The sequence below is a fragment of the Lutjanus erythropterus genome, chromosome 6 (assembly GCF_056507025.1).
Source record: "Lutjanus erythropterus isolate fLutEry1 chromosome 6, fLutEry1.hap2, whole genome shotgun sequence".
In the NCBI taxonomy this organism is placed as follows: Eukaryota; Metazoa; Chordata; class Actinopteri; order Lutjaniformes; family Lutjanidae; genus Lutjanus; species Lutjanus erythropterus.
In genome coordinates this window covers 37,719,132-37,743,185 of record NC_139322.1, presented here as the reverse complement: position 1 = coordinate 37,743,185, position 24,054 = coordinate 37,719,132, and the positions used below count along the sequence as shown (strand labels likewise).

At 39.9% G+C, this 24,054-nt stretch overlaps 1 protein-coding gene across 1 annotated transcript in view; it reads right to left on the bottom strand.

Annotated features, from left to right (window-relative positions):
- Nucleotides 1-20,689, bottom strand: part of bcl2l1 (BCL2 like 1) — a 43,161-nt gene extending 22,472 nt beyond the window's left edge. Inside the window, exons 1-2 of the mRNA XM_084721820.1 lie at nt 20,056-20,689; nt 12,638-13,389 (exon numbers count right to left, since the gene is read on the bottom strand). Coding sequence (XP_084577946.1) covers nt 12,638-13,192 — 555 coding nt within the window. The 5' untranslated portion in view covers nt 13,193-13,389; nt 20,056-20,689. The remainder of the gene's footprint in view (nt 1-12,637; nt 13,390-20,055) is intronic.
- Between the last annotated feature and the right edge of the window lie 3,365 nt (nt 20,690-24,054).

The following is a 24,054-nucleotide window of genomic DNA, read 5'->3' as shown; positions in this document are numbered from 1 at the left end:
GCACTACGGTGGAAGTCTGATGTCTTCCAGTCTGGCAAAGCTGCTCTAATAGCTCCACGCTCTGCAGTGTGCTGGCAGTACAGACACACGCGCGCTCATCTATTACACAGCTGGAGATCTGTCCTGTATACATAAACAGCGTCTGGATGTGGAACGATCAGACGCCGCGCTGCTGTGACACCAGTGTGTGTGTTTCTAAACGAGGAAAAGAAGAGACGGATAAAGAAACAGTCTAAATGCGGCAAATGTAATCATTAAGAGTGTACTGATGTCTCATTGCAATGCGTGTCTCCCTCTGTGTGTGTGGTGACGCTGCTGCAGGGCTACAGGTCATGTCTTTCACATGACCAACTGATGTTCTGACACAAGCTGTAAACACACACACACACACACACACACACACACACACACACACACACAGAGGGGAGTTGTTGTCTAAAGGCCTGCTCTGCTAGCAATTATGTTCTATAGGAACCTCCAACCCTTCCTATACAGTGTCAGTTTGGTCTCAGATCAGTTTATTGATCTAAAATATCTCTTTGCATCAAAACACAGTTTTTCTTTAACAACTATCACAACAGATCTTTTTCACAGCAGCAATTTTTACATGCACAGGTGTTACCACTGATACTAATTAAGGTTTCATTCCATTCGGGTCAAACTGGCTCACTGGAAATGCTCTGTTACATTAAATGGAATGGAACCTTAATAATTATCATTAGTAACACCTGTGTTTACCCCAGCTCAACAATAAGGCCAGAGCGAGCAACGTGCCATGTTGGGCCAGTAAATCGGCAACTCACTCAACTCAGTAATGTTGTAAAAAGAATTAAACTTTAAATATTTTGACAAATCAATTAATTGTAAGTCATTTTTCAGGCAAAATGGCAGAAAACACTGTTTTCAGCTTCTCAAATATGGAGATTTCCTGCTTTCTTTATTTTAGGGCTGTAACTAATGATTATTTTCAGTTGATTAATCGGTCGATTATTTTCTGGATTAAATAGTTGTTTGACATTTTTCACAATTTTCTGGCATTTTATAACAGTGTTTCCCAAAGTCTAAGATGACGTCCTTAAATGTCTTGTTTGACTCACAGCACAAACATGCAAAAAAAAAAAAAATCATATTTAAGAAGCTGAAATCAGAGAACTTTTACTTTTCTTTTCTTTTTTTTTTATTACTCACACTGATAAAACTCCAATTGGGGCAGTTTGTCACATCTAAACCAGATGAGCCTGCAGGAATTGTACAGCCCAATTTTTCCTCAAACATGAGCATGTAGCCGCCACCGGCAACCACACAAGTACGGTTTGGCCGAGTCCTTCTCCTTCAAGACAAACTGGAGTCTCTATACAAACATGTAAGATGAACGTTTTCACGTACTCGCATAAACACAATCAACACATTCCTAAAAACAAGTGGCATGTCCCTGATGTTCTCGTCATGGAGCTGGAGGCGACCGAATCAAACAATCTGTTTGCTGCCATTTTCAAGCTGTGACTCTGACACACACCATTGACTGCAAACACATACACACACGCATACATGCATATGTGGGATCTCACAGATCATGAAAAACAAACGCGTGAGCTTAAACACATGCATGCTAAGACAAAAGAGACACATCCATGGCTGAGCAGCTACATTCATATGAGATCAATCTGCACCACAAAGAGGCGTTTATTGACGGCACTGGAACAAAAGTGTCTGCCATTGATCCCATGCAAAAAGGGTTTGCGGGGGAAACTGTGTGTGTGTGTGTGTGTGTGTGGATTCTATATGTGTCACAAGTTAAAGACAAACAAAACAAAAGTCACTTTTAGATCAACGTGTCCCGTTCAGCCGGGGCTTTGTCTGCAAAGCGACAACACACCTGTGGTGGGCACAACCAAAAAGCCAATAAAGCAAATTCCTCTGTGTGTGTATGTGGCCACAGGTCCTTTGTTTGAGAAAGTCACATGACCAGTCTGACTTGGCGCCGTCCCCTCCCCTCTGCAGCGCGCTACCATACAATAAAACGCTCAAACGTATGAGACAACAACAACAACCCGCCGCACCACGTGTGATCACAAACAAAATCAGTTCACGGAAACTTTATTTGCTGAGCGAAACACTCTCCTTGAACCAAAACCAAGAAAAGACGCACAGATCTCTCCTAATTAGTCACACGTGAGCCATTAACGATGAAGGGAGGAGGAGGAGGATGGAGGGAGCAGAAGAGGGATGAAGGGATGGTGGCAACAGCACAGGTGGGGGTGGAGGTGCGGGGGTAGTGAGCGGGGATTAAGTCAGAAGAAATCGATAGCGCTGATGACGATGTTACGGGTGTGTGTGTGTGTTTTTGGTAAACAAACATGAGGAACATGGGAAAAAGCAGAGGAACACGGGTACACGGGGTTAACAGCGAGATTGACGGGGCGTGTGGTAGCATGTCTGCTGTGTGATATTGTTCAGACGCTGTAGAGTAAGACCAGGTTGGACAAGAGATTGACGGATGGAGAGATGGTCGGAAGCAGACAAAAAGGAGGAGGGGAAGGCTGGAGAAGAAGGGCAGACAAGGAGAGGAAATAAAGTGATGAATAGAGGAGGAGGGGGAGGAGGTGCAGATAGAAAAATAAGGGACAAAAATCGATCGGCAGCAGGGGGAGGAGGAGAGCGGGTGGAGAAGGTGGCAGGACACGGAAAAGGAACAGAGGGAGAGACGTATAGAAGGGGGGGGGGGGTGAGAGGAGGAGAGAGGAGGAGAGAAGGAGAGAGAGGTGGAGGCGGGCTGGATAGGTCCCAGGGGTGACATTTTCTGCTCTTCTCTGGTAGGGTAGTCTGACAGACGACACGGTGGGTCTTAACTGCCTATCCTATGTGCATGTTAATTACAGAGAGAGTCTGCTGAGGAGAGCGGCACAAAGGAAGCTCAGGTGTTCCCTTGTCAAAACAAGTCAATGGACTTAACCCTCCACAGGCCTTAAATTACAGCCTCAGAGTCTAACCCAATTTACAGTGCAGCCAGCCTCACTACCCATAATCACACATACAGATAAACACAATAATTATGTTACAATTGTGTATATCTTTATTAGTGTAGATTAAAATATACAGTATGTTAGTCTATCTCTCATTACAGATGGACTTTCTGAGCCTGCCTGTGGCTCTTACTGCATAAGTCTTTTTATATATAGTTTTATTTTATTTTTTATACAGGCTCATAATTTCACTTAAAAAGGAGCACACAGTGTTTGCTGGGGACTATTTTCAGGTGCAGAAATAAACACATCGAGATCTCAAGCAGCAGTACAGTGGGAGAGGGGGGGTCTATAGATATATAAATCTAGATACCTCATTGTAATAGGACTAACTAGTCAAAAAAATGTGATAAAGGTTAGCTGACAAACACTGCAGACTACTAATTGTTCAGGGTAGTGTAGCGCAGTGAGCATGAGAGAGGGTGAGTGGCAGACTGATTACTATTTATGGTGGCAGAGCGAGACAGTGAATATGCGCTGAGCAGTGAGCTTCTCTGTCTGACAGCAAATGTACAGCAACAGTGCTGCGATGTACAGTTTAGTTTGTCAGTGAATAAAGGCTGCAGATTCTCAGACCAAGGCAAAGCTCCTGCGTGCATGTGTTGTTCCCCAACTAATCAATTAATTGATTAATCAATTTCTAATTCTTAATATTATTATTATTAAATTAATCACCAACTATTTAGATAATCGATTTATTGGTTTGAGTAATCTTTAAAAGCTAAAAAGGTCAAAATTCCATGTCAGGCTTGTAAATTGGGCAACGACAGTGCAAGTGATTAAAAAAGAACTAATCTATAAAAAATTTTATGGATTATAAATATTGATTGTTAAACAAATTTTTCATACAGAATGGCAGAAAATGCTGTTTCCAGCCTCTCAAATATGGAGATTCCTCACTTAATTACATTTATTTTCATATTCAGCCGAATGTCTTTGGGTTTTAGACAAAATGAGACATACTGTGATTTATGCTGATAATTTCTTTTTTATATGTTTTCAACCTGTGTGAATTGTCTTTGAGTACCCTGAAAAGCAGTGAAAGCAGTGATGTCTGTATCTCTCAATACACACTGTATCTTTTCAATATGGCGACCACGCAGATGCACAAATCACAAACGCAGTATCTGTGTTTTTATGGTGCAATAACCTCAAAATAAACACCAGTGTACGTGTTCATGGTGATGAAGGAACATGTGCAACTGTGAACTGTTTTTGGACAACAATGAGGAATGTTGTTTGTATATCAGGCTTTACATTCATAAAAAATACTTGCTAGTAGGATACATTCATTAATGTTGGCATCTAACTGGATTTGTTGACAGCAGGAATAACACAGAATATCAGTGGACTTATCATTGACGTGTTTGTGCTGAACATGGCCTAACAACATGTTCCATATGCAGCCATATAGGTGGCAGAGGTGAAAAAACAAAACAAAACAAGGGAATATAGACAGACTTTCACTGCTTGAGGACATTTTTCTTGTAGTTAACTTTTCCTTGACCTCAGAGAGACCATCAACAGCACAAAGCAGAACAACTGGGATAATGGTCTCGTTTTTTTCCCTTGTTTCTCCGGTGGAACGCCCCCCACCCCCACCCCCACCTCCCACTCCCCCCACCCCACCCCACCCTCCTCCCGTCCAGCTCCAGCCAAGCTTCCCCAGACCGTGGCAGTGTGGTTCTTCTAAATGAGTTTAGCCTTTATTAGTCTGTCAGGGAGAAAAAAAACATTGTTTCCCCCAGTAGCAGGTCGAGATATTATTCATCTATAATTGGTAATAACCCCGTACCCCCACCCCGAGGCGGCTCAATCTCCACTGAGTAATCACTGCCATCGCCTGCTCTGCTGGAAACAGCATTATTAGGTCGATGGCACTGTCTCTACCTCTGCTGTCTGCCAAGGTTTATTATCTGACGATATATGGCTTTGCTCCTGCGCTTCTTTTAAAACCACAGGCTATGGAGGGAGGATCTGGATGAGCATATTTATCTCATGTCCCGAGCTACAATCAAATATCTCAGCATCCCGGACAGTGGAGGCTCCAAAATGAGCTCCGGCGGGATCATTTAGGCTGCGGCTTTATCAGTTTTTATGACAGCGAGGGCTTGCTCTGTTGTGCAAAACACCTTTCACTTTTCAATATTTAACTGTCACCTCGACTATTTCACCAGCTCAAAAGACTGCCTCACTTTTCTTTGTGTTTGCGGATTGAAAATCTACCTGAAAATATGGCTTATGTCCATGAAATGTCAGAAAATATTGAAAAAAGCAGATTATAATTCAACAGAGCCAAATGTGACACATTAATTATTTTCTCAATTAACTGTTTTGTCATAAAATATGTTACATGTATTAATGCCACATAATTTCACACAGCCCAAGGAGGTGTTTTCAAATAGCTTGTTGTAACTGGTCAAACCCCCAAAGAGATAGTGTTTATTATCATATATGACAAAGAAAAGCACCAAATGATGGACACACAGAATAATTGACATTCTGTTTGGAAAATGACTGAAACAATTAATCATTTGGCAAAATTAGGGATGCAAAACAAGAACCAGTTCCAGTTGAGAACCAGGTCCATTTGAGTCATACGCCTCCAAGTTTATTGATTCATGTTATCGATGCTGGCATGTTACTGTGACAGCTGTGACATCAAACTCACACATCTATGCTGCTGGAAACTTCTAACAAGGAGGAATTGATTAATCTATAAAATAATCAATCAATTAATCAACTCTGTAAATAATCTGCAGGTGCATCCATACAGCACAGGGAGGGAAAATGAGGGAAGAAAGAAATGAACAAATGTCACTGTGCACCAGGGCTGCACAAGTAAGTGAAATATTATTGAAATTGCAACATCCAAACTGCAGAAGCTGCAATTTTTTGATTAAGGTAAAATGTGTAACATACAGCATTATAATCCAAATCAGAATTGGTTTTATTTCCAGTTAAGTAGCTGCCGAGATGCTCTGACCAGTAAATCTTCAGATGTATGAAAACATGTTTCTTTGGTACAGACCCCAGCAACTGCCACATCATCATGATTATAAAGTATTTTCCAGTGAAAATTCCAGTGATCATTCCCACTAATGATGAATCATATTACAGTCACAATATCTGTTAAAATAATCGCAATAGGATTTTTTTTTACCATAATGTGCAACACTACTGTCCAATCACAGAATTTGTAGAAAATCCATCAGGAACCAAAAAGAGAACTGACAAAGAATCGGACCAATAGGCAGAATCGATAAGGGCACTGGTATCAATAAAATCTTAATTCCCATCCCTAGTCAAAATAGTTAGCAATTATTTTTTTTTTAAATCAATCTACTCATCAGTTAATCCTCTCATTGCCTCAACATAAGACAGAATGGTGCATTCATGTGTGTCTGGCTACTGGAAAATTACTGCTTCCCTACTAGAAAAGCACAAGTAGTGTAAATTCCCAACTTTTGGGAAACCCCCGAGCTCGGATCAACAAATTATGTTAACACTGATCACTTTATGTCATGATTAGCTTTATGAGACTGACTAAAATCATTCACTGATTTCCAATCCAACAAACAAGCTGTCCATTTCCTCTCGTTCTTCCTCTACTTTCTTTGTCACAATCCCAACAAACAGAAAATATTTAACAATTGATGAAAACAGGATCATGAGACAGAGAGGAAGAGAGTCAGAGGGAGAAAGTGACCTTGCTGCAGCTTAGAGCAGACTAATATTTCATCAGCTAACACTAAGGGCACACCTGCCTCGCAGCTTTACTCAGGTTCCCACATCTGCCAACGGCTCCGCGCTTCATGCCTGCAAGGAGGCGCCAGGGGAGGGAGGGAAGGAAGAAAGAAAGGGGGAAATAAAAGACAGAAAGAAAGAAAAACAAAGTCTCATGTGGGTTTACTTGGGGACTATGGTACATTTCAGGGAAAGTGTAGGTGGCTTCGTACAGACGAACCACAAGAAAAAGAAATACTGTGACAAAGAGGGGAAAAACAGCAGAGCGATGGGAAGAAATGATAAGACTCTAGTGGTAAACCACCTACTGAGCTGTATATTTTATTAGCTAGGGACTATCCCTGTGGCAAGTGTGTCTACTGATGAATATGTAACAGGGGGGACACTTGTCAAGGCAATGCTCTGTCCCCATGCAGCACAGAAGAAAAGTGAATGATAGAAAACTTATTGGGGAAGGAAGTAGCATCATGTGAGACAGTGTTTATTCGGTGGCAGGAGAAGTGAAACCGTGGCAGTGGATACTGTCAACATGCTGATCCATTGAGCGTTTCAGATGAAGTCATTCACTTCTCCAAGTCCAGGTTACGCTGACATGCAAGCCGCCAAACTCAGCATGCTAGCGGATGTTGTTAGTCCAAAGTGTTGCTAGGGAAACTTTCCTGTATGAATGTGTAAATGTGGTTGTGTTTGACAGTATGTGTCTGTGTGGGTGCCTAGATAATTTTGACTACATGAGATCATGGAGATCACCCACACACATGACAAAAGTGTTGATTAGCTACACTGTGTTGACCACAGTGATGGTAAAAATATTTACTAGTGGTCGGGATGAGGAATCAGATGAACCATTAGATTAACCTCTTCATCGCTGATCTATTTTCATCCTGAATATGCCTCCGGTTTGTGAACAAGAACAACTGGAGTTCACCTCTTTGTAAAACACTATGCTTGTCACTCCCACTTCTTCACCCAGCCTTCCAGTCACTGTGGATGAGAGGTGGGACAAATGCCACTGTATCTGTCCTGCTAATACAGTACACCTTGAATCAGGCACCACCCACCTTCAGGTATTGAACCAAATGATAATACTCCCCTCACAAACAAAATCCCATGAACCCACATAGACCTGCCGGAACATCTGCTTCACATGCATCAGCCTTCCCTTCATCCCTTCATGCAGCACTTAAAGCTAAATGCTAACTTTAACATGCTTACATGCAAACATGCTGATGTTTAGAAAGAAACGCTCACCATGTTCACCATCTCAGGTTAGAGTGTTAACATGCAATATTTGCTAACTAGCACTAAACTCAAAGGGGAGCCGAGGCTGATAGGAATGTCATCAGTTCTGCAGAAATTTGGTCATAAACCAAATAGTATTGTTACAATTAATCGATTATTAATCGCTTATTTAATTAAACACCAACTTTTCTCATAATCCATTAATTGGTGTGAGTATTTTTTCAAGAAAGAATGTCAAAATTCTCTGATTCCAGCCTCTTTACCATGAATATTTTCTGGTTTCGTTACTCCTCCCAGACAGTTTGCTGAAAATCTTTGTGTTGTGAGTAAAACAAGACATTTGAGGATGTCGTCTTAGGCTTTGGAAAATTGATCGAGAAAATAATGGATCAATTAATCGACTAAGAAAATAAGCATTAGTTGCAGCCCTAAATCCAAACTTATACAAATCAGCCTGAAATTTGGTGGTGCTAGAAAAAAGTTAGAGGATCACCGAAATTGTAAAAAGTTCATCCAAAAGTAGATATGAATGTGTGTACAAACTTTTATTGCAAACCATCCAATAACTGTCAAGACAAATCACTCTGAACCAAAAATGTCAACCTCATCGTGGTGCTCGAGGAGAAGTCAGGGGATCAAAGAACTGGGAAACATGAATGTTAATGGTGATCCATTCAGGAGCTGCTGAGGTATTTCAGTCTGAACCAAAGTGGTGGACTGACAGTTTAACATTGCCATCCTTAATAATGACGCCAACGTGGCTAAAAACATCAGCGGCAGAGATGGCATAGTGCTGCATTTGTTAGAGCAGACTTCCAGGAGCTGGTAACAAGGATGCTGCAGCATCCCTTCAACAAACAAAGGAACAACTAACATCAGTATGTTGCAAAGCTTTAGCCTTTACCATCATATATCATATTCTGTCAGCTGATTTCATACCCTCATCCTTGCTCCCCCCTCCTCTTTGTTACCTCCAGGTTTCAGTCCAACACTGAAATAAGTTAATTAATTCTATGTCTGCAGTGCAAACAACACAAAGCCGCTTTCTGCCAAATGGGATTTTCTTTTAGGCACGCTGTTCAGCCACTGGGATGTCAGTTTCCATAGGATCGACCTTCGACCTGGCGAGCGCCAGAGAAAATATAAACAGCCCCTCCCCTCGCCCGCGCTCTCCTCTATACCATCAAATGGCCGCCACAAAGGAGAGGAGCTGACCTTAACTGTCCTGAGGTGTTCATGAGCGCACACAAACACAAACACAAACAAGGATTGCCAGTACCAGGACGGCCCACTCTCCAGCTAACCCCAGAACAAACACAGAGCTTTCATCTGCATGCAGCTGGGTTGGTGAGGAACACAACAGAGGGGAGGACAGGGCAGGGGAGGAGAAAATGGACAGATAGTGGAAGAAGGAAAAAAAATGTGAAAGCACAGAGCCAATCAACTGACCGGACTAAAACAAAGGGCTATCTGTAAAAGCCCTGGACTTCATCCCACCCTGTGATGAGAGAACTTCGATCCCCAGGCAGCAGAGCTACAAAGCCCTGATGTAGCCTGTTAAGCTCCCACTTCGATTCAGCTCATTGAGCCCCATGCTGCTGATCAATTAGAGAACAGCTGAACCAGCTGCTGACCACACAAACATTCTGTTTTTTACCATTTTTAAGCACAGACGGTCACTTTGGAGCACGTGTGCTGCCTGTTATCTAGTTCTTCTCTGTTATATCTTATCTGGAGTCTTTTCTCCTCTACCGGTCGCAGAGCCAACCCCGCCCCTGCGCCGTGTCACAGTATCATGGAGCCTGATATAGTTGAGATGTTGGCATGCTGGCTTATCTGGGTCCATCTGCATGAGCTCAGTCACAACACGTATGATTGAATAAAAAACGCTGGATTTTCTTTCTACAACTCCCCACTAATGATACAGTATGACTGGAGGTCAGGTCACTGTGTAGACAGCGACAACTGACCAACAGATACATGAAAAATACAACGTACCAAAACAAAGTCACTTAAAGCCACTGGAAACACAAATCAACAACAGCCTCCTGACTATGTAATGTAGGTTGTTATGTCCAGAAGAGTAAGCATATAAAAGAAATTGCTGATATTCAGCTTGACTATGGCATCATTATACTCAGACATTTATTACAACAATTCTGCAATTGACTCCGCAAGCAATCATTGGAAAATCTTTGGCGTGTTCAATCTGAAAACTTTGTGCAATGTTTTGCTATGGTTTACAGACTGAACGACACATTTCCTCAGAATGGTGCGCTCTGGTGTGCAAGAGGCTTTGAGATACGTTTTGTCTTGTCTGGTGGGTGTGCCAACCAAACAGAAGTGATATGTATGTAAACACCGCCGGATTAAAAAGGCAGTAAAGTGCAGCGCGCTTGTGTACAGAACAGGGTGCGCAACGCAGCACCGTTTCTGTTTACAAAAACGTTGTGCTATGTTTTGTCAGGACTGAACGCAGCCCAGTTTTCCCACCAAATGGGCAAGATAAACAACATATCGGCCAATCAAGCTATAGTATTGGTTTCTACTGGTACTGGCATATATTAGCAGACAAATATCAGCTATACTAGTATCTGATTGGACAGACTGTCAAGGAAAAATAAAATAAAATAAATGAACATTTGAAGAGTCAGAACTGTTCTTTGTTTTTGTTGTCATAGTGATGTCAGATTTGGTTCAGTCAGAGCTGTGGAACATTAAATCATCCAATCATCCATCTATTGCTCACTACATCTTAGCTTTTCTTACTCTCCAGTGTGCATAAACTACAGGTTATGTGAGCTTCTTTTTAAGATACAAAAATATGAAATTATCAGTTATCTTATTGGTATCAGCCATGAAAAGCAGGTAATTATTGTTATCTGTTAAAAAATCCATATCACGCAAACAGACCAATCAAGGAAGTGGTGGCCCAGCATCTCTTGGCATTCTGTGAGGTAAAATGACTGGTTTTGTCAAAGCAGTCTGGTGGTTCTGACAGAAGCAAAGATGGCGGCTTCAGTTCCCTGTCAGAAAAGGCTGTCTAACGGCAGAGTAACGAGGTAGAAATATTCTAAATAAAGCAAACTCTGCAACTGATATTGATTTTTTTTTAGGTGGCTAAAATACATTTTGCTGCTGGCACTGTTCACAGCAATACATTGCTTAGCTTCCTACGCCACTACTCCTGAAGGTCTGCCATGCCTACACAGTGTTGAGAAATGGCCTTAACAACTAAAATAGCTGTTTTCTAAAAGTTATGAATGTTTCTTTTTGCTCAATTTTTTGTGGCTGCTTAATGAGACACTCAAGTTTGATATGTATGCATTTTTACTACTTCAAGACAAATTTCCAGAAACTATAAGCAAATCCGCTCCTTTAAAGACTCTGTAAACCCAAATCCACTAAAGTCTTCTGACCATGTTATTTAGGGTCTTATGTGCATAATAGTGAGCATATAAAAAGTATTAGAAATCAGATTTATATTGTCATTAAGTTTTTGTACACTTTCATGTCTTGCATTTGAATTGGGCATGGTGTACACAATCAATTCCACAAACCAATCATAAAAGATCCACGTCAGTTGCTATGTGGGTGCAACAAAACTTCTCTCCTCCTGCTGCTGCAGCTGCTCTCCGAGTCTGAGCCAACTCAGACTGGGAGCTGAAGCTGTTATATCACTCCTTTAACAATTAACAGTGATTTTTACCTAGCTCCCAAATCATTACTGGTTTAAGCATACACATTTTTTGGAACATTTTCCCCTCTTTACTTTGCTGTTACAATTTCGACTGACGGCTAACTGAAGCTGCCGTCTGTGCTCTCTTCACGGCCCCAAAACTTCACTGATAAAAACATTTTCCCCCACTGGGCATTTATTTTCATTCAGATCTTTGTAGATGCTTAATGAGAAACTAAACTTTGACATCATAAATGCATTTTTACTATTTCAAACCAAGTCTTCAGTGACATTAAGTGTTTAACAGAGAACCACCAGGCAACCAAAAAGGTTATCATATCAACAAAAGACATCAGCATCTTTTCACATTTTCCAGAGCTAGTAGGGAAAAATAAGGGCGGGATTCACCCAAATTTTCCAACTGGCCACTGTTCAGTGTTGTTGCCAGCTGTGGTGTGCAGGCTAAGTGTCAACATGGAAATTTTCCATCCAGGCGACCTCTTACAGCTTATCTTACACATGTAAGGGGCTACAACAGCAAACAGCATCACACTGCAAACACATGAATAGAGCTGCAACTATTAATCGATTATTAAATTAATCGGCAACTATTTTGAGAATCAATAAATTGCTTTGAGTTATGGTTTAATAAAAAATGTCCAAATTCTCTGATTTCAGCTTGTCAAATGAGAATATTTTCTGGTTTCTTTACTCCTCTTATAACAGTAAACTGAATATCACTGGGTTTTGGAAAACATGATCAACATTTTTCACCATTTTCTGACCTCTTATAGACTAAACTGATCGATTACTAATCAATTAATTGGTAAAATAATAAACAGATTAATTGATGATGAAAATAGTTGTTGGTTGCAGCCCTACACATGGATACACTTCTCTTCTCTTTGTGTTTTTGAGCATGTGAATGACACTGATTGAGACTCACCCATCCTCCTTGGCTCTGGATCCACTCCTGAATGTGGTTGTCCAGGTAGAGCGTCATCCACTCTATGATCCTGCCCACCAGCGGACTCATCTCCTTCTCCACGCACTCCACGCACAGCGCCCCGCCGAAAGCGAAAAGCCCTATTATGCGGCCCCAGTTGACTCCGTCCCGGAACACCTCGTCCATGACGTTCTCGAAGCTTTGGTAGGCCGTGGCCGGCGTGATGTGCAGCTGGTTGTGCAGATCGCTGAAGGCGCGGGCGTACCGCAGCTCAAACTCGTTGGCTGAGTCCCGGAGGGCTTCCTTCACCGCGTCCAGGCTCGTCGTGGACGGCAACCGTTGCTGCCGCAGCGGGGACGCTGGCGGGGTCCCAGGACTCGTGCCATTAAAAGTCCCGTTGGCATGCGTCGCTACCCGCTGCTCCTCACCCGACCCCGCCTCCCCCCCGTCAGTCCTGTTCGGAGGCTCTATGAGTCCCATGTGGGTGAGAGGATAGTTTCTCTGCGAGAGTTTATAGTTTATGTAGAAAACCACCAGTTCTCTGTTTTGAGACATTTTGTGTTTAAATACGTTTTTCCTCTTTGCTCCTCCTCGGTCCGTCTCTGCTCCTCTTTCGGTCGAGCCTCGCTGTGTTAGAGTGAACACACTGTGCCAGGTTCCCTCTGCTCAGACCACCATGGTCAGCTGATATCCAGAGGACACTTGGGGGGTGAAAACCAAACCTACACAAGGCTGACAAATCAGCTCAGGTCCTGCAGAGAGACAACAATGAAAGGTCAAAGTCTGGATAGCCAAGAGAATGCTGTGATTGCATATGTGTGGGTGTCTGTGTGAGGGAAGAGGAGTGTGGCTGTAGACTTTCAAATTAAATCTGGACAGGTAGGGTCAAAGTGCATCTCTCTAATTGGGCTGTTACATATGGAGCAGATGGCAATGATATTAATGAGACAATAGTGGAGCGAATGTGTGTGTGAGTGTGTGTGTGTGAGGGAGAGAGGATGAGAGACAAAGAGAGAGATGGTGGTGTGAGGAAGGTGAGGTTTAGGTGAGGAGAGATCAGAGGGACAGTCGCACACAGTCGCCATGTCCTAATGAATGTCCTCCGACCTTCAGTCTGAACTTTTAGACACCTTGTTCGTCTGAGCTCCAGGCCGCCTGTGTCACTTACACACTGATCTGCACCATCACCTCACCATACATCATGCTGAACTGCCTTTAAAACTGATGAGTTATTATCTCATTAGCTGTGCTGATGGTTGGTCTGAATGTATTAACACACATGCTGGCATGACAGCACTGCTTCCATTCTGATCTGATACCGTTCTGCATTAGTCTGAAGGTGTGGATACAGGTGTCTCAAACACACAATTAACTATAAATGTACTATTACCTCACAGTTGATGCTGCTTGACCATTAGTTCATTAATCTATTAGTCAAGATGAAAGAAATTGCCAACTATTTTTATTAGAGCCCGACAATATGTTTTTTTTGGGGACAAATTTTTTTGGGGACACCAATATTAGATAGTATAAAAATTCTGATATCGATCCGCCAATATTCTTTATACAAATATGATATATAGAATATAGAATATATATATATATATATATATATATATATACATATACACCCATTATTTTGCAATGATGCCTCAAATGTAGTTATCAAACATTTGTGACAAAGATATGGATGCAGGATATATTACAGTTCAACAATAAACTTTATTGTCCAAAATCACATAAGGGCACTGAAACAGCAAACTTTCACTGATATCTTTCATAATAATAAATAACTAGGGTTGCAACTAATGATTATCTTTATGGTCGGTTAATTGGTCGATTATTTTCACAATTAATCGATTCGTTTTTTGATCTATAAAAGGTCAGAAAATTGTGAAAAATATTGATCACTGTTTCTCAACCCACAACCCAAAAATGTTTGGCCTTTTTTAGAGTAAAAATATGACTAAAAATGATTAATAGATTATCAAAGTAGTTAGGGATTAATTCCACAGTCAATTAATAATTGATTAATTGTTGCAGCTCTATACATAAAAACACAAATACAACTATATATATAAATGAAACTCAAGAGAAAGGATCAAATACACATAAAATGCTGCCTAAGAAGCTAAAAAAATTAATCTTAAAAAAAAAAAAGATATCAGCACCTACTGGGCAACATATATTGTGATATCAGTCAACATATCAGTCAGGCTCTAATTTGGATAATAGATTAACTGTTTTAGTCGAAGCGTGCATCTACTCATGGATGAGAGGTTACTGCTCAGCCACCACTTATGTCACAAGCACATGCCTTGTCCATGAGCAGATCCATGCATGCAGCGCAGTCACATGATAGGTGGATGTAGTTTGGTTGAAAGAAAGTAGTTCCTACATGAAACTGCTGACAACAAAGTCTGTGGATTATCTTGAATACCAGGGTCATGATTTGTGGAAAGAGACATTGCTGCCATTGTGTTTTTAGCACCACAAGCTGAGTGCCATCTAGTTCCATGATACTGGAGGAAAGACAGGCTGATATCTCCAAAACCCCACAACTCACACCAAAACAATCTAAACGGATAAACAGCACTACAAGTAAGAGGAAAAGTATGTATTTTGGATGTTGGGGTGAAATGTCCCTTTAAACTACTTTGTTTGCAAAGCCACTGAATTTCCAGTGTAGGTGATGCAGCGAACTGTTAATGAACTCAAAGGTGGAAACAATGAGCAAACCTATTTTAGGACATTTTGAGTAATTCTGTGCTTTAACACTGATGTATGAAACAACAATTGCAGTCTTGTGTTAAAAGAGACACACCCTCTGGAACAAAAGGGTCAAATGCAGGTTAAACAAATGTTTGCAACCTTTGGTGTGAATGTATCAATAAATAATCATGGATAGAAAAGACTCTAATGGTAATGTACATAAAACCGTTCTTAATCCACTTCTGTTGAAAACTAAAACCATAACAAAGTCTGTAGCTGCTGGAAAACATTAGAGTTAGGTTGATTAAAAGGCTACAAATACATTCAATAATTTTAGCAACTATTTTGATAATTGATTCATCGGTAATTTTTCAAGCTTCTCGACTGTGAGGATTTATCATATATGATAGTAAACTGAATGTCTTTGTGTTCTGAACTGCAAAACAAATAAAACAAGCAATCAGAATACATCTCAGTGGGGTGTGGTCCTGGAAACAAAACAAATGTTTTCATTTTAAAGTGGTAGTTGGGGTTATTTGAAGTTGGGTTGTATGAGTTTCTTATCCATATTCAGTGGATTACCTACAGTACACGGCGGTCGTCACACCCCCAGTTTGGAGAAGCAGAGGAGTACCAGCATTGAAGCTACGCAATCTACTGCCCACCTGTGTGCACGATATTTAAAATATTTTCACCACTTTACCTTGCCATCAGATAGCCTTCTCTGACAGAAAACCACCATTATATAAGCCAAACATCAATGTCTCCAAAGCCACCAGACTATCAATGAAAATTTTACCTCACAAAACGTGCAAGTAGACCAGCAGCTCCCATTACATTTGCAAGTTAAAATCACTGATTTTGCTAAAGGAGTCTGGTTGCTTCAGGGAGAGCAATATTTGGCTTGTATAACTGTGGTTTCCTGTCAGAAAAGGCTGTCTGACAGCGAGGTAAAGCAGTGAAAATATTCTAAATATAGCGTACAGATATCCTGATGCTGATTTTTTAGGTGGCTAATATACATAATGCTTAGCTTCTGTAACAGTGCCCAAACTGTCCCTTTAAAAAGCATGTAATCATTGATTAGTGTTATGCCCACTGATATAGTTGATGAACAACTAGTTGATGCACTAATGTTACCTTTGATTCATTAGGCAGTTGATCGCTGCTTCCCAAAGCCCAAAGTGACCTCTTCAAATTTTCCACATCCCCCCAAATTATTCCATTTACTGTCACAGAAAATGAGAGAAGCCAGAACATATTCACATTTGAGAAGCTAAAATCAGATTTTTCTTTAAAAAAAAAATTGATTAATCCATAATCAAAATAGTAATGAATTAATTAATTTAATAGTTGGATTAATCGATCAGCCTAATTGTTGCAGCTATAAAGTGGACGTAGAGCCCTGAAACAAAAGACGATCTGAGAGAGCAGCTGTCTGACAAAGCCTCTCCCTCATCTTTCACTGTCACTCATAATCTCACCATTAACTGCTGTACGCACATATACAAAGACATGTGGGAGGTCCATGACCTGCTGATGATCCCAAACTGTCTGTTGATCCTCGTGTGGGATTCTGACCTTTCCTACAACTGTATTGACATTTAAGCTGATAAGTAGTTGGACCCAATACTATGGAAAAGAGAACTCCATGCAAATAAGGCTATTATTGTTATTACATAATACATACAGTAACTACTCCTCCTGACAGCACAATGGAAGCCTGTCTGACTCAGTCTCTACTGGCTCCTGGTCAACCACTTCCAACCAAGTTCCATTAAGTCTTAATCAATTCTTAAATTATTCATTCTGATAATGATTAATCATTTTGAGCTTTTTTATTTTAAAATGTTTTCAGCCTCTCAAATGTGAATATTTTATTCTTTCTTTAGTCCTCTTATGACAGTAAACTGATTATCTTTGTGTTTTTGACAAAAAAAAAAAAAAAAAAAAAAAAAAAAAACATTTGAGGACATCACCTTAGGCTTTGGTCAACATTTTTCACTTTTTTCTGACAGTTTATGGACCAAACCACTGATAAATCACTCAAGAGAATAAACGACAGATAAATCAAAGATGGGAATAATCGCAGCCCTAATCAAATCCAAAACTTTTAAAAAAAACAGAAACACTAGAGTCTGGATTATCTGGGCCATGACTCTGACTCAAAGAACCAGAACGAGGCAGCTGAAGCAGATAAAGACCCACAAGGCAGCAGTGTTTACAATGGCCACATGGTCCCCAGCTCCCAACACGTGTTCGAGTTGGAAGCGCCCAGCACCGATGTAAACACCACACAGCTCCTAGAGGATTAACAACGAGCCACAGCGACATGTAGCACCTGAACGCAACATTCGGAAGGACAATCGCTCAACTATTAACTCAAATAAAGCAAAGTGAAGGCTGCGTTCGTGTTTATTGCGGTGCTATCTGGACTCTAACTTACTGTACAGATAAAGCAGCCAGGGTACACAGCGATACTGTCTCTGTAGGCTGCATGTGTTGGCTGCGTGAGCCCCAGCTGCGTTTCCACGAATATCTACTGATTAAATATGTATTCGTATTCTCACTTTGATCGCAAGCCACGATTTTAAAGCTATATAAGATATGAAGATAAGCGCCTTACCAGCAGCAGCACTGAACACAAATCACATGGAGGTCTCCTCGGTTCGTACACCGCGTCTCCTCTGTCAAAATGTCCCGACTCTTGTCTGTCACTGAGTCAGTCCGTCTGTCTGTCGCAGTGTCTGTACAAAAGCTGTCAAAAACCAGGAATGTAAGATAGCCACTTTGTGTACGGACTGGAGTGTGTGTTTGCACGTCTCCTCCTCCTCCTCCTCCTACGTCCCCCTCCTCCCTCCACCTCTCTGCACGCCCGGCCCTCCCCTATTACGTAACACACGACGCCTTCACAGAGCTCTGAATCTCTGTTTCTCATGCAGGATCTTTAAACACAGCATCACACACACGAGATACGACTCAATCCAGTAATATGAATCAGAGCGTTTCCAGTCCGACACGAACAGCGTGGAGAGCTGCGGAGGCCCATTTCCGTCAGTAAAAGAAAAAAGATCTTCCTGGTAACTCATACTTTTTTTAGACTTTTTATTTCATGATTATGATTTTTAATCTAATTAATTTCGGCTTTTTATATCCCAATTCTAACTTAAAAAAAAAAAAAAAAAAAAAAAGAGTTTCTATTTTTTAATCATATAATTTTGACGAAGTGATGATTTTCCTTCTCTTAATTATTACTTTTTCATTCATATTTTTTATTTTTTACTCGTAATTTTGACTTTTAAAAAATCCCATAATTAGGACTTTAATATAATTTCTAATTCATTCATTAATTTCTCATAATTAGGACATATTATCTCATAATTCTAACGTATTATAAGTATCTCATTTTATCTTGGAATTTCTAGAATTTATTCCACAATTATGATTTTTTTTTTAAAATGTATATCAGGATCATGATTTTTGTCTCATAGACTTTATCTCATAATTTCCTATCTCGTAATTTCTTATCATTTTGACTTTATCACAGTTGTGACTTTTATGTCACATAATTATGACTTTGATCTCTTTATTTTGACTATGATTATTATTATGACTTTAAAAATCTCATGACTTTTGTGTTATAGTTTTGATCTAGCTGATAATTTTGAGTACTTATGATTTTGTATCTCATAATTGCGTGTTTTTATTACATAATTTAGATTTTTTTAAAAATCTTATTATCATGACTGCTTATCTCAAAATTCGCTCTTTTCATTTCGACCATATGTCTCATAATTATGACTTTAAACTCTTATTTTATATAACTGCACAACTCTCATAATAACTGCACATGGGGAATGTTTTTTCTTTACTGGCAGAAACGGTCTTTCATAATAGAACAGTTAGAAACACAGATTCACATTTTATCTGTCAGCTATTATTATTAGTTATTACATTAACTCAAATGTATGAGATGTCACTGCCACACTTCTCTTCTCTGTCCTGTCACTGTCATTTAAATAAGCTTTGTGCCTTAGTGCTTAATTCAACAAACATTTTGATATTTCCATTCAAAAAGCATACCTCACAAATTGAATTTACGTACGGATGAACAGGCTCAGTTGGAGTCCCTGAAGGCAGCACAGGCCATTCCACTCTCCTGTCATAAACACTGCTGGCTTGAAGACCTTTAATCACACAGCGCATAAAAATGCGACACCACCCTGTGTTCTGTCCCAGCTCTGAATAGACTCCAACACGCAAGCAATCAGCATTACAAAACTAATTCTTAAGCAAAGCCTTACACACAGAGAGAGAGACAGACAGACAGACAGACAGCTCCGCCTATATTACTGTAGGCAGCAGCTAGTGGATATGTAGGCTGCTGAAGATGGCTGTCACTGTCACATACTGAGTCCTGCTGAAGCCGCACATTCGTAAATTGTACACACAGAAATGTATATTTACATTGGCAAAATAATACTGCACTTTGCAAGTTTGCTTTGCATCAAACAGAATAACATTTGAGGGAAAAAGCCAGCAGGAAACCAAACGATGGCTGCGCATTCCTATCAAATCTGTCGACCTCCTTCCTCTGGATTCATAGAGAAAAATCCACCCTATCTACCATTATACTCTCATACTTTCGCTAACACAAGGACCACGGTCAATAGAATTACATTCATAGACGCAACATAAACTCTTACTTGTAGGGTGGTCTCCATAAAATCATGTCTGCTGGCTCACAATCCAGACCCCGGCAGGAATAATCCTATCCGTCATTGCTAGCCTGTCTGGCTAACGCCGACGAAGATCCTCAGCCAGCCAGCTACTGGCTGCCACACTTCCGCCCACAGCTACGTCCTCCACGCTCTGTTGCCAGGTCCGCGGTTTTTCCGCGGAATTTGGCTTCTTTTGAAGTGCTGCCGCGGGTAAAACATTTTTGTCCGCGGGTTGGGCAGACCTATTTGTATACCAATTACATGAATAATATGTATGGATAAAGATCCATATTTTTAATGAAATGATACGTTCACACCCAAATCCTACCAAACTGACTCTGGGCCAGATCAGCACATACACAAACAGGCATACACACATGTATTTACTGTATATGATTATGATTAAAATTTAGAGAGTAAGTAAGGTGTCTGAGTTGCAATAAGAGGTTAATTTGTGTTGACAGCTTTAATTTATTTATGTAATAATAATAATAATAATAATAATAGTAATAATATTCTGTATGTAATTACACAAGACCGTTTCAGGACCCACGTGGAAAAAAAATGTTTGGGGAAATTTACTTTAAATGCTGGCACACTTAACATTTATGGTGTCATTTTGTACATATTATATATTTTGCAACGACAACAATGATGTTGGACTTCGCAAATTGGTGTCGATTGTTTTGTACGGGCATTTTTGAGTTCTGGTGGTGGGCTGGTTTTGTCACACAGACCTGGCAACCCTACCTGTAAGTAACGTCACACCAGATACATGACAGCTTTCATCCAGCGTGAACAGTCTGCAACAAATATATTATGAAGAAAAATGTAATCTTCTTACCGGAGAATGCCATTTGCGAATCCCCCTCTGACTTTGTATGTGAGTTAGCTATCGGCTGGCAGCAAGGAAGTCCTAGCTAGCGTTAGCGGTGCCTGGCTAATGTTAGCACTAACTAGCTAAAAGTGAGCCAGTTTGTTGGGGCGTCTGACCTATAAATGAATTATGCAAGTTTATAGTTGAGTCCACAGACACATTCCTTATTGCTTGCCTGTGTAGTCACTGGTTTGTGGCTTAATAACGTGGCTTTTCCTGAAAATGGGCTTCATGTAGCAGCTGTTAGGCAGCTTTCCACTTTACAGGCCAAAACAAAGGATGTGAGAGGTCTCCATGGTAACCTTTGTTACCCCAAAATCTAGCCCGCTTCACAGCGAGTACCAGTGTGAGCACAGTGCCACCCTGTGGACATCTTTATATAGAAACACTGGAAATCCCTCTTCCACACTTAAAACTAACATTAAAATAACTCACGACTAAATGACTCATTTTGAACAAAATAAAATATGAGGCCCTGAAAGGTTTAATGAAAGGTTTAAGTGTATGGAAGCTCTTTTTTCCACCAATGTGATGAAAAAAAATCTTAAATTATTATAATTAGAAACTTCTCCAAATATTTATTTTGAGAAAGTTTTATTATTTTGAACTATTATGTGATTATTTTGAGATACCAATCCATTATTTTGAGAAACCTTCTCACTATACTGAGATACTAAGTCATTATTTTGAAATGTTCAGTAATTATTTTGAGATACTGAGCAATTATTTTGAGAAATTTTCCCATTATTTTGAGATTTTTTTAATTATTTGAAATTACTGTCATTATTTTGCAATATTAAATAATTATTCCAATAAACTTTCATTATTTTTAATTATTAAGTGATTATTTTTTATATACCAAATCATTAAAACTGAGAAACTATCATTATTTTGACATACCAAGTCATTGTTCTGACATACTAAGTTATAATTTTGAGAAACTAATTCATCATTTAAGATACTAAGTCATTGTTTTTGAAAAGGTTTCTCATGATCATGACTTACAGGATCTGTTTTTCATCAAATTGGCAGGCATGGGCTTCCATAAAAGGGACTTGAATGTCTCACCACAGGTTCAAGTCCAACATCAGCAAACCTGCAGGGCTACAGCTGATTTCAGGGCCCCCGAACAAATCACATTTTGTTTTGTCCTAATGGGGAAAGCACACATGTACTGTAACTAATAACATTAACAAAGGCTCCATTCTATTCGGTTGCCCCAGTAAGTTGTACCAGCCAGCATGTTCGTTCCCACAGGCCTGGAACTGGAAAACGTTAACAGACTTTTTTCACAAGTCATTTTGACATGAAACAGTGTAAACAACAATCACACTAATTAAGGTTTCCTTCCAGGTCAAACTGAGTCCAAGTGCTGCTATTGTGCATGTTGGCTTACTGGAAAGGCTCTGCTACAATAAATGGCATGGAAGCTTAATTAGTATCATTGGTAACACCTGTGTTTAACGCTACTTCAGAGCTGTTCATCTTTCAGGAGCAAGCAGGCAATACATATTCAACACACAGTTTTTGTTTAAAATTACTTTATTAGCACTTTGACATCACACTGTTTTTCTAGATGAAGCGTGCGCATTTAGTTTACATGGTTTTGTCACTTTTCTATTTGTTTGTATAAATTCTTGTCTTTGAGTTACCTGACTGCTGCGTGGAACTTCCTGGTTGGAGACAGGCAAAAGATGGGACTGAGGGCAGAACATGGCTTTATGCTGAAGGCATCCCATGGACCAGACCAAGAGCTCTGACATCATGGGGGGGGGTTAGGGTTTCTTTGTGCTAGTTTTAATTTGGTCCGATCAGCTGGTATATATGTTGCCCCAGTGTCTCATTCTGTCAGGTCTGTTGACTCCCCTGTTAACGGCTTTATAACTCTAATTTCGTTACCTTCAGTTATTTGCTTTGTGAAATCTATTTTTTGGGGAAAATAACCCCTTTTTTTTTACTTTAAACCTGTGTTCTTTGTGCGTTGACTGCTTAGTCCACAATAATTCCAACACTGCATCAATTGCACAGCAATGTTTATTATCTGCAGCAGCTGGCAAAGAAGATCAAATCTGTTTTCAAAATCAACTTTACTCTCTCTTCAGCTTGGAGAGAGACATTTCAAAGATTGTTGTTGGGTTAGTTAATATGAGTTTGTCTGCGGCCCACAGTCCCACAATGCAATGTGAGGCTTTACTGAGCAAATGGCAGGTGTGGAGGAGGTGTCGTCCTGTTGGAACCAATCACAGCACAGAGGTGTTTAAAAAGAAGTAAACAAAACCATATTGGTTCAGATTGTACAGTCTGTGGTTCAGATGTCTCAGTGCAGCACAGAGATATGTACTTTAGATAGACGTATTAAAAGTACACACATCCTTTACTCATGTAGAAGTACAGACACTCGTATAAAAATTACCCTGGTACAAGTAGAAGTACTTATTTAACTTCTTTACTCAAGTAAAAGTGAAAAAGTACAGGCTCTGAAATGTTCTCAAAAGTATGAAAATAAAAGGCAGCCCTGTCTGTTCCATCTTGTTACGTCTCTTACATAGTTTTTCGTCTTTTACTTTTTTTATCTTGTTACATCTTTTGTCTTGTGATATCTTTTACATCTTTTACTACTCTTGTGCATCTGGTCAGGTCTTTAAGGTCTTGTTACATCTTTTACCTCTTTTTTTTTGTCTTGTGACGCATTTTATATATTTTACTTCTTATTTGATCATTTTTGTCTTGCTACATCTCCTACATGGTCTTTTCGTCATGTCTTTTTTCATCTTGTTACATTTTTTGTCTTGTGAGGTCTTTTACAGATTGTCTTGTACATCTTACGTCTTTTTTTCCTTGTTACGTCTGTCAAGCATAATATACACTGATGGATACACCAAGTCATCTTTTCTATGTTTTTTTGTTCCATTTAGCCTAAAATCAGTCTTGATGTTGGTCTTGAGGTTGCATGCAAGGATGTAAATAAAAAAAATAATCAATAATTCCCAACAAGCCTGTTATGAAAATGTACGACTGTCTTACTATTTCATATTAATATCTGTGTTTAAAAAGTCAAAATACTCACAGTTCTAAACAACTTTCAAAGTGAATCCGTAGTCACTGGA